At 39.2% G+C, this 12,149-nt stretch overlaps 1 protein-coding gene and 1 long non-coding RNA gene across 2 annotated transcripts; both read left to right on the top strand.

Annotated features, from left to right (window-relative positions):
• Positions 1-408: 408 nt before the first annotated feature.
• On the top strand, positions 409-11,523 carry LOC125750267 (uncharacterized). The gene is made up of 4 exons (XR_007400313.1): positions 409-541; positions 1,361-1,464; positions 9,344-9,464; positions 10,408-11,523. It is a non-coding gene; the product is annotated as an uncharacterized LOC125750267 (long non-coding RNA).
• On the top strand, positions 4,179-6,682 carry LOC125750266 (uncharacterized). The gene is made up of 7 exons (XM_049027769.1): positions 4,179-4,398; positions 4,506-4,571; positions 4,905-4,993; positions 5,082-5,187; positions 5,410-5,515; positions 5,637-5,695; positions 6,417-6,682. The coding sequence occupies exons 1-7, from the start codon at positions 4,327-4,329 to the stop codon at positions 6,507-6,509; spliced, it is 591 nt and encodes a 196-aa protein (XP_048883726.1). The 5' UTR covers positions 4,179-4,326; the 3' UTR covers positions 6,510-6,682.
• Positions 11,524-12,149: the final 626 nt, after the last annotated feature.

The following is a 12,149-nucleotide window of genomic DNA, read 5'->3' as shown; positions in this document are numbered from 1 at the left end:
AAATCGCATAATTGTCAGTGCAATGAAGACTAGATGATGTGTTGATATGTGGAAATGCTTGTTTTAATTTGGTCCTGCACGGCTGTTGTATAGCAGATGCTGATGTGGAGCGAGAAATAACGGGGGAATAGATGGGAGATGGTGAAGGATACGCGCGAATAAAATTGTAAAAAGTTCAAAAAATGTCTGTCCTTTTATCCTCCCCGCCCGCCCGCCCGCCGTCAACTCGCCTTGCACCTGTCCCCTTCCCTGTAACTGTGGCACAAGACTTTCACGATGTAAATCGGAACACATGTGACAAAAAAACATAAAACTAAAAAATTCCAACCTGCTACACACGGAAAACGCAGTTTAACCAATTTCAAGCTGTTCTCCAAAGAGGGGGTGGAAGGTTGATACTATGGGGTGCACGTGATAGTCAGGGTGTGGTCAGGAACATGCCGAGACATGTTGAAAGGTAAGTGGTTTGATGATCGCCCGGTAAGGAGCAGTGAACCTTTCATCCGCGATTGAAAAGGGGCTCTTAGGACCGCAAAAGGAGGTACGTTCAAAAGAAGATACTGAAGGTGCTCGTGCACCCGCACCCTCATACAATGCAATATTGTCCATGTGTACAACAATGATGAAACGCGTAATTTCCCTGAATAGTGAAGTTTAGTTAATCTGAAAGTGTTACGTATAACCAACAGACCCACAGACCGTTCGCAACAGACCAAATTACGGAAATATGCAGGAATATATATACACTAACGAAAAATGATGGGGGCACATTCAGATGCGATTTCGGAATCTCACACAGAGTTGCAGCCGTGTTTAGTGGACTGATGTTTGCAGAAATGGAAGCCGCAATAAAGAGATTGGTACGTGTCTTCGTGAAATTTCAGATGTTTAAGGAATGTTGTCACTGCGCGTATACTGCTGCTTAAATGAAATGCATATAATGCTAATTATGCTTCAGAGTGAAAAGAGTTATTCGGGGGTACGTTTCTCTAAAGCATAGTTGCTAACAACGTAATAGTTAGGTGCATTTCCCAAAAGTATATAGCTAGTAACTACGCAAACGTATATAATCGGAACCATGCAACTGAACCGATCCAGCTATGAAGTTGCTAATGGAAGCTTTTGGGAATCGGACCCCGGGTTTGCTTTCTATATGGAAAAGCTTGCGCTCCTCTGTTTCCGCTTTTCAGTTTTCTTTCGCTTGCTGCTCTGTCCGTTATTTCCGCCTAGCCAAATGCAACAATGTATCAATGTATTTATCAATCAATGTATGGCATCCTGAAGGTCTGGAGAAAAAATCCGAGTGTGATATTTAAGCGAAGGAAACAATACGTTGTCATTTGTGCTTCTTTCAATACAGAGACATAAAGTGGAGGAGGAATGTGATGCTGCGGATATGTGGTTATTCAAACAGCAGATTGCTGATATCTGTAACTTTGAGGATGAACTTGGCCGAATTCCTTTGTACGTATTCTACGAGGAGACTTCTCCCACATCTTGTTTTAACAAAATGTGATACCTTGTCGCGCCAAACAATGGTAGCATTTCAGCTGCAACAAGTTTTAAACATTGTATTCTTAGTGGTATTAATCGGTACCGCCGGTGTTATGCCGAAAAAGGCATCCCTGCCGTAGAATGCATGCCTGTCTCGGGAGCGCGCACCGCTGAAAACAGCGAAAAGAAAGCTCTTTTTTGTAATGCGTAGAAATGATCGTTCCTGTTTACTTAAACTCATAAAACGCACGTAACGCATCACATGACGTTGTATTTTGTTAAAATACAGATATATAACACAAAACAAATAAAATAGATCGCTGATCTGAAAACGCTTTGTTACTTAATGGGCTGTCACTGTTGATATCGATTCAAAAGTTCAAACCAGCAGACATTAACGTGGCAATATAAAGCTTGTTACATTATAAGTGTGTATCAGATGCACAGCAACACTGTTTTTTCACGAAAAAAAAAATTGTTACTCAATCTTTTTAAAATGTCTGGGTCTCGTTTTAATTAATGGCTAAAATAGTGTTGCACCGTGTAGCTCAGATGACACTGACCTGTCTCTAAATTGTATTAGTTAGACGTGCATGGGGTTAGTGCAAATATAATGATGAAGTTGGTTCTTGATGAACTTTTTCTGCGGGGGGGGGGCGTGTGGCTTTATTGGCTGCAGGTTCTTCAGCAAGGCTCTTAACCCTCAGCTTTCTGTTTGTCCCACCAGATGGCTGCTTTTTGTAAACAACTTACTCTATAAATAAGGAGGTGTAAAGACAATTTCTCCATGAGTATCAATGAATTATCTATTATTATTACTATTATTATTATTGTTGTTGTTGTTGTTATGTACTTGATGATGGGAGCTACACAAATCCAAAATCCAAGGGGATGCCTTTTACGGCAACCACCTGCCGGAAAAGGCATCCCCCTGTTAAAAATGGCTGTACTGCAGCTATGCAGCTGAAACTTGCACAGGTAACTTAAAACTCTCTCAAATACAAAGCCCTAAAGGCACTTGATGATGGGAGCTGCAGAAATCCAAAATCCAAGAGGATGCCTTTTTCGGCAAGCACCTGCCGGAAAAGGCATCCCCCTGTTAAAACTGGCTGTACTGCAGCTATGCAGCTGAAACTTGCACAGGTAACATAACACTCTCTAAAATACAAAGTCCCAAAGGCACTTGATGATGGGAGCTGCAGAAATCCAAAATCCAAGGGGATGCCTTTTTCGGCAAGCACCTGCCGGAAAAGGCATCCCCCTGTTAAAACTGGCTGTACTGCAGCTATGCAGCTGAAACTTGCACAGGTAACTTAAAACTCTCTCAAATACAAAGCCCTAAAGGCACTTGATATTGGGAGCTGCAGAAATCCAAAATCCAAGAGGATGCCTTTTTCGGCAAGCACCTGCCGGAAAAGGCATCCCCCTGTTAAAACTGGCTGTACTGCAGCTATGCAGCTGAAACTTGCACAGGTAACATAACACTCTCTAAAATACAAAGTCCCAAAGGCACTTGATGATGGGAGCTGCAGAAATCCAAAATCCAAGGGGATGCCTTTTTCGGCAAGCACCTGCCGGAAAAGGCATCCCCCCTGTTAAAAATGGATCTACTGCACCTACACTGCTGAAACTTGCACAGGTAACTTAACACTCTCTAAAATAAAAAGTCCCAAAGGCACTTGATGATGGGAGCTGCAAAAATGCAAAATCCAAGGGGATGCCTTTTTCGGCAAGCACCTGCCGGAAAAGGCATCCCCCCTGTTAAAAATGGATCTACTGCACCTACGCTGCTGAAACTTGCACAGGTAACTTAACAATCTCTCAAATACAAAGTCCCAAAGGCACTTGATGATGGGAGCTACACAAATCCAAAATCCAAGAGGATGCCTTTTTCGGCAAGCACCTGCCGGAAAAGGCATCCCCCTGTTAAAACTGGCTGTACTGCAGCTATGCAGCTGAAACTTGCACAGGTAACTTAAAACTCTCTCAAATACAAAGCCCTAAAGGCACTTGATATTGGGAGCTGCAGAAATCCAAAATCCAAGAGGATGCCTTTTTCGGCAAGCACCTGCCGGAAAAGGCATCCCCCTGTTAAAACTGGCTGTACTGCAGCTATGCAGCTGAAACTTGCACAGGTAACATAACACTCTCTAAAATACAAAGTCCCAAAGGCACTTGATGATGGGAGCTGCAGAAATCCAAAATCCAAGGGGATGCCTTTTTCGGCAAGCACCTGCCGGAAAAGGCATCCCCCCTGTTAAAAATGGATCTACTGCACCTACGCTGCTGAAACTTGCACAGGTAACTTAACACTCTCTCAAATACAAAGTCCTAAAGGCACTTGATGATGGGAGCTGCAGAAATCCAAAATCCAAGGGGATGCCTTTTTCGGCCTGCACCTGCCGGAAAAGGTATCCCCCTGTTAAAACTGTTACGTAACAGCTCAGATCTCCACGATGCTTGGGCAGGCAAAGATGTGCATGTACTGTTGTCCAAAATTGGACCATACAAGATATTCTACTGGGACATAAAGAAGACTGGTCCTCACCAGCAGCTTGAGAGCGTCTTTACATTTTTTCTATGTATAAAATTATTCACATTTTGGGTATAAATTGTTCTTATCTACATCGGTCAATGAATGATTATTATTATTATTATTATTATTATTGTTAATAATAATAATAATAATAATAGTGATAGTAATTATAAACAAAATAAATTACAGAATCTGGTAATGATCAATTCTTTATGCATTCATAATAATATTCTATGTTATTTTAGGTAATTAATGCTTTCTTAAGGTTGCTGGTCATTGAGAACAATAAGGTCAACATGAGTAAGGCAGTCATGATTGACTCTTATGAAATGACAGCAATCTGGATGGGGAGGACATCCAAAGTTAAAGTAAGTATAATATTGTTAAATGTAATCCCTGTTTTATACTCAGTTCTATTCAGATGTTACAATGTAAAATATTTCAAATATTTTAAATGTAATCAATATCTTTTCAGATGAGTCCAATGGATTTCCAAACAGTTTTGGGCATTGTTAATGTGCATTACCACTGGATGCTGATGGTAAGGCTTGAAGTATAATGTCAAGCATGTGAATGTAATTGGAATTGAAATAAGCCTTTTACCCTAGATAACTTTAAGTATGACAAGTACATGTGAAAGAAGGTCTTAGGAAGAGTAAAACACTATCAAATATTGCTATACATACTGCATGTGTCACATAAAATATTTAGAGTCTCTGACAAACATCAGGGTTTTTGACCCTTTTTTAAAATAAAACAATCACCCAGGTTTCTCTATAGATCATTTTGATCCTGCATATTCTGAATGGAATGTTAGTATTTCAAACTGCTCAACCCCAAACATACAATGCACATCTTATGGCTGACATTGCAGGTGATCTCTCTGCATGAGAAAAAGTGTGTTTTCCTGGACCCAATGGGAGAGACTTCAGGAAATATAAAGAGATGCTCAGAAGCAACAAGGTAAATTCAGTCGTGACTATAACAATAACACCAGATACGTGTTATTTTGTAAACAAAGGTTTTTTGTAACAATCTTTTAATTCTGAAGGGCTTTCATGCGGAAAAAGGGGTGTAATGTGTCCAGATGGCCCTGCAGTGCTCTGCCACATGCACGTCAGCGAGACGGTTCATCATGTGGCATTCTTACTTTAAAAGTAAGTGTACAAGGGACTTCTGTTGTGTTATCAGCATTAACATCAGTGAAATTAAATAGAAATAGTAAATGACCGTTAACTCTTTTAAAAGTTTGAAGGTAGTTTTTAAAGTATCATATGATATATAAAACAAGATTTACATTTTGTTTATCATGAGGGTAACATTTACAGTGTATTTTTAATGCTCCCTTATCCTGATGAAATACTCACAATGCCCTTAAGTTTGCTGAGTGCATCTTGAAGGGAGTGCCAATCAACATCCTGACCACAGAGGAGGCTGTGAACCAGATGAGGTGGGATGTTGCAATGAAACTTCTTGAAGAATCAGGTGTGCTAGACTTAGTGATGTTCTGAAATGTGTGTATTCGGTGGTGATGTTGATATTACCATGCACAAATTTTCTTCTGAAATGCATATTGTTAATGTTTATGTATGTATTATCTTCACAGACAATCTCAGCAACCTGTGTCATTATTGTGGGTTGGATGAAAATGAAGACCCAAATTGGGTAATTTCTACAGTATAATGACAATCAGATGTTGATTGACATTGTAACAGCTGCTCATTGTCAAGTCGTCAATATAATAATACAAAATTTAATAATATATTATATTTTGTATAATAATAATACAAAATTTAGTTATGTTTTTAGGTACTCGGTAAGGATGAATAATGCGAAATATGTAATCTGAACATCTTAGGATAATGTCCATAGACTTAAGGTTTAGTTTTTTTTGAGGATGGAAAGGGGCAGGTTGAGGTGTATGATGTATTGTAGTGCCTACTGAGAACCTACATCATTACTTTCATATAGTGGGCCTAATATGTGAACTATATGTAAATTCTAATTACCCAGATGGATAAAGATGATTTATTTGTGCCAGACTAGCAATGTAATGTTTAGTGTATTACATTAGTTATAAAGGAGATAGCTGCTGTAAAACAAAATATGGCACTCAGCAGTAGAAGTGGTGATTTAAGGGCATTGGTGACCTTTTAGTTAGGGACGTGTGCTTGTGACTGGAAGGTTTCAGGTTCAAATCCCAAGTCAGAAAAGTACCACCAAAATATCCTGAGCAAGCTACTATACCCACACACTGCTCCCCAGGCACTAAATAATAGCTGCAAGCTGCTATGTTATGATGTCACATATGGGCTGAACATGTAGGGCACATTGTTGTGTGCTGTGCTGTGTCATCAATGATAATCACTTCACTTTATTTTTTCAGATCTGCTGTGATAATTGTGGGAGGTGGTACCACCATGAGTGCGTACAGAGGCCGCCACTGCACAAGAACTACCTGTGCCCTGCATGTAAATAAATGTTCAGTTCTTGCTTTTTTTTGTTAATTGTTGTTTGCATTTATTTTTTTATGTTCTTGTTCATTTAATTTGGAAAAATTCGTTATTTATTGATTAATTATTCATTCTTGTTCTTTTAATTTGGAGCAATTTGTTATTTTTTTGTTTATTTGTTCATGTTCTTGTAATTTTATTTTGTACAAATAATAATTATTTATTATTATTATTGTTATTCAAATTATTGTATTAATATTTTGTTTGGAACTATTTATCAATGTTATTTATTTTATTTATTTTTTTATTGTTTGTGAAATTTGAATAATTTGAGTATTGTTTTTGTCTTGTAATTTTAAAACAAAATTAAACTTTTCTACTTCTTCACCATATACTGCCCTCAAAACCACATAACTTCTTTTAAACATAAAATACGATGTTATTAGCATGATTACTAAGCCAACAATGTTATGGCAAACTGTAATACAGAGAAAGGTGTCCTATCATCATTTTAATCCTACTGTAAAATTACTCCATTTAGATTTCATTGTGATTGTGAAAAAAATGTAATACAATGTAAGAGTAAATGGACTGTAGTTATGAGTACATATACAATTACAGTATGCTTTATTTTGATCAGTTTATTTTACCTGTGCATGTATCACATGTGTAGTTACAGTACAGCCAGATTAACCAGAAGCCAGGGTCCAAAAAAGTTTTACATTTCTGTTACTCCCATTATCAAGTGCTTTGTATAAGATGTAGTTACAACATGGTATGATATAGGGTAGTGCACAGCACACCTTAGAAACAAGGGGACTTAATTATAATAGAAACTCAAAAGGAAAAAGTAACAAGGACAATGATGGGTCAAAATAAAGGCAGGCAGGTGAAACAAGAGCTAACAAGAGCCAAACTAAACGCAAAGAAAGACTATGGAAACAAAGCCAAGAAATGCAAGTCGAAAAAGGCATCCCCTTGGATTTTGGATTTGTGTAGCTCCCAATATCAAGTGCCTTTAGGGCTTTGTATTTGAGTGAGTTTTAAGTCACCTGTGCAAGTTTCAGCAGTGTAGGTGCAGTAGATCCATTTTTAACAGGGGGGATGCCTTTTCCGGCAGGTGCTTGCCGAAAAAGGCATCCCCTTGGATTTTGCATTTGTGTAGCTCCCATCATCAAGTGCCTTTGGGACTTTGTATTTGAGAGATTGTTAAGTTACCTGTGCAAGTTTCAGCAGCGTAGGTGCAGTAGATCCATTTTTAACAGGGGGGATGCCTTTTCCGGCAGGTGCTTGCCGAAAAAGGCATCCCCTTGGATTTTGCATTTTTGCAGCTCCCATCATCAAGTGCCTTTGGGACTTTTTATTTTAGAGAGTGTTAAGTTACCTGTGCAAGTTTCAGCTGCATAGCTGCAGTACAGCCAGTTTTAACAGGGGGATGCCTTTTCCGGCAGGTGCTTGCCGAAAAAGGCATCCCCTTGGATTTTGCATTTTTGCAGCTCCCATCATCAAGTGCCTTTGGGACTTTTTATTTTAGAGAGTGTTAAGTTACCTGTGCAAGTTTCAGCTGCATAGCTGCAGTACAGCCAGTTTTAACAGGGGGATGCCTTTTTCGGCAGGTGCTTGCCGAAAAAGGCATCCCCTTGGATTTTGGATTTGTGTAGCTCCCAATATCAAGTGCCTTTAGGGCTTTGTATTTGAGTGAGTTTTAAGTCACCTGTGCAAGTTTCAGCAGTGTAGGTGCAGTAGATCCATTTTTAACAGGGGGGATGCCTTTTCCGGCAGGTGCTTGCCGAAAAAGGCATCCCCTTGGATTTTGCACTTGTGCAGCTCCAATCATCAAGTGCCTTTGGGACTTTTTATTTTAGAGAGTTTTAAGTTACCTGTGCAAATTTCAGCTGCATAGCTGCAGTACAGCCAGTTTTAACGGGGGGGATGCCTTTTCCGGCAGGTGCTTGCCGAAAAAGGCATCCCCTTGGATTTTGGATTTGTGTAGCTCCCATCATCAAGTATATAACAACAACAACAACAACAACAACAATAATAATAATAATAATAGATAATTCATTGATACTCATGGAGAAATTGTCTTTACACCTCCCTATTTATAGAGTAAGTTGTTTGCAAAGGGCAGCCATCTGGTGGGACACCCAGAAAGCTGAGGGCTAAGAGCCTTGCTGAAGAACCTGCAGACATGCTGAGGCTGCGTTTGAACTAGTGACCTTCTGATTACATGGATACAGGCTTAGCCAATCAAGCCACACGCTGCCCCCCCCCACACAGAAAAAAATATAGCCCCTCACCAACTTCATCATTATATTTGCACTAACCCCATGCACGTCTAACTAATACAATTTAGAGACAGGTCAGTGTCATCTGAGCTACATGGTGCAACACTATTTTAGCCATTAATTAAAACGAGACCCAGACATTTTAAAAAGATTGAGTAACAATTTTTTTTTCGTGAAAAAACAGTGTTGCAGTGCATCTGATACACACTTATAATGTAACAAGCTTTATATTGCCACGTTAATGTCTGCTGGTTTGAACTTTTGAATCGATATCAACAGTGACAGCCCATTAAGTAACAAAGCGTTTTCAGATCAGCGATCTATTTTATTTGTTTTGTGTTATATATCTGTATTTTAACAAAATACAACGTCATGTGATGTGTTACGTGAGTTTTATGAGTTTAAGTAAACAGGAACGATCATTTCTACGCATTACAAAAAAGAGCTTTCGTTTCGCTGTTTTCAGCGGTGCGCGCTCCCGAGACAGGCATGCATTCTACGGCAGGGATGCCTTTTTCGGCATAACACCGGAAACATAAAATAAGCTGGAAAGTTTTGCCTTCACTTTGCAGAAACTTGTTGCTGTACAGCACGGAGTATTTGCGCCTGTTCTGCTATAGAGGAGTAACGGACATAGACCCAGAGGAGCTGCTGCAGAAAACGTGTTGTTTCATCAAACAGCTGGTGGCCTGTGTGAGTATCTCCTATCTGACCTCACCGCGGGTGATTAGACGCCACTTCCTCCACTTTCCTGCCACTGTGTGCATAACACGAGGGGGGTTTCTGCGTTTGAATTGTGTGTGTGAGCCTTGCGGCTGCATCAAATGCCTACCAGCTGCACATTTTTTTATACCTGAGAAACTGAACTGCAATTGACCGGTGAGATTTCTATGGGTAACATTAAGTTTAACTGCAAAGATTTATGGAATTCTCAGAATGAAAGGTAGCATTCTTAAATAGATTGTATTTTCATCTAAAATGAAAATGTAGTTTTATTGTTTTAGTTTCACTGTTCTTGTGGCACTGTGCAGATTATCCATACATCTGTTCTTATGTTGTTTAAGCAAGATAATAATAATATCTCATAACAACACTGGTGACCAAAATAAGGAGTTGGAAGATGGATGTGTTACATGCCGTAATAGATGCCTATAATGTAATTCCAAGCGTGCTGATGGAACCAATCATGCCCTTATTTGGGTAACACTTTACTTATTTACAAATAATATAGCCATTTTGTATATATTAATTAACCACAAACTAAGTCTTAGTTACATACTGATTTCATGTTACTTTATCATTAATGACGGTGACGTATGTTTTATCTCAAATAGTTATTATATTTGTTACTATATCTGTTAATTTTGCAAACCTTTGTGAACAACTGAAGGAACTACTGAAGGAACTTCTGTCATGAATAAGAAGTGATATTCTGAACCCATGTTTGTTTATCATTAATGAATCGTGATACATTTATCGTCTCAAGTAGCGGCTATATTTGTACTTCAGTAGTAACTGTATTATCACTTAGTATTTGTACCCTGATTTGTTGTTTGCAGTGACTGAATGATTCAAATGACTGAATTAGCTAAGTAACAAGCGCTTGCAATTAACTTGCATTTCTGTTTGTTTGCAGAACTGGAATCTGGAATTTACGGAGTCAGGGCTTCCCCTTCTAGTGGACGTCCCATCAGCTACCAACCACGGCTAGTTGTTCCTGTGATGCAAGGATAAATCTGAGCATCGTAACCACTCTCTTCTTTTTGAAAAGTGAGAAGCTGGTTCAGGGCCAGTCACCTGGGATGTCACCAACCCCAGGGAACGTCAGAGAGAGGCAGTATTTAAGTCAATTCATTTGGTTTGCCAGTTTCACCTGCTAATTTTGATCAACGTTACATCCAATGAGCACGTTCCGTTTTCGAATACGTAAATGCTGCAGGCTACACCCAGATCTCCCCGAGAAGCGGTACCCTGTATGCAGACCTGTGATGACGATGCCCTCAGACGGACTTCAGAGCAGCCGTGGGTGGAGCATGTGCCTGGGGGAGGGGTTCAACAGTTATTACTCTCTGTGCAGTTATTATGTGGCGGTGGTCAAGTGATCGGTTAATAATGAAATGATCAAAGCAATCTGGAGAGAAATATAGAAAATGCAGGAAATGGAATGAAGGGAAGAAAAGAGTCTGATATAGAGGTAAAGATGTGCAGTTTGAATGTCATCTCCTTTGTATTTGTCATCAATCTTGCAATTGAATTTACTCATAATAATAATTAGTTGTCCCCCCCAAATATATAACGTGAAAACATGGGATAACATTATAACTTTATACTCCGTGCCCAAATAATGGGAGATTATTTCCCATATGCCCCAAATAATTTAATTCAACCCAACGCTACATAAATTATGAAGTGTTTACTCCATCATGTCCCCATTTGACCAGAAGATGTCGCTGGTTATCAAGTTTTCTTTGCAAAATTGTATATTGTTTAGAATCGGAGTCGTAAAATCATGGGGGTCATATTAATTATTATTAGTATATTATGCTATTGTGTTCTATGTTGTTGTGTTTATTTTTCATTTAATCCGGTTGTTTTTATTTAATTTTTTTTTGCATTTTGGATTATCTACATGTTCATAATTTTTAGATATATTGTTTTATTTATATTTTGATATTTAAGCATATTAATGTAAAGCTGATTGGAATATGAGTAATTAAATGTGACTGTGCTGAGTTTATGCACACTAACTGAAGCACTGTGACAAGTGTGCCTTGTTTTGTGTATGTGTACATTGGTGATGGGTGGTGATGGGGAACTGTTTGGACTCACGCCTGGTGCACAGAAATGGTGAGAAATGGCTCTGCTCTGCTCCCTAATGCACATGGAATGGTTGCTCTCTAAATCAGGGTGAAAAGAGGACATTTTCCTTAGTGCCATGGCTACATTTATCTTTTATATAAGATATAAGACATCTTTTATATAAATAGGAGTGTGTTACGCATAAAAGGCATCCCTCATATCAATGATGTACCATGCACATTCTTCCTGTTTCTCTTAATTAGGAGCATAGCCAGAAATCCCCCCCCCCCCCACAAAATGACATCTTGGCCCCCCACCTTGGATTGGCAGTGTACCGAATAAATACGGAATTTCCAGCAGATTGAATTTGTTAAGTGGGAACTGGGAGCCCCCTTTAAAGGGCCCCCAGAATCTGTCAGGGAATCCATGCCCCCTGCTCCCCCTTTAAAGGGCCCCCAGAATCAGTCAGGGAATCCATGCCCCCTGCTCTATCCTCCACTTCATGAGGACTTTTCACATGCCTGAAACTTGAAATCAAAATCAGATTTATACACTAAAACATACACAGAATTTTTTTCT

This window comes from Brienomyrus brachyistius, chromosome 10 (genome assembly GCF_023856365.1).
Source record: "Brienomyrus brachyistius isolate T26 chromosome 10, BBRACH_0.4, whole genome shotgun sequence".
NCBI lineage: Eukaryota > Metazoa > Chordata > Actinopteri > Osteoglossiformes > Mormyridae > Brienomyrus > Brienomyrus brachyistius.
The sequence above is the reverse complement of the archived record's forward strand: the minus strand, read 5'-3'. Positions and strand labels throughout refer to the sequence as shown.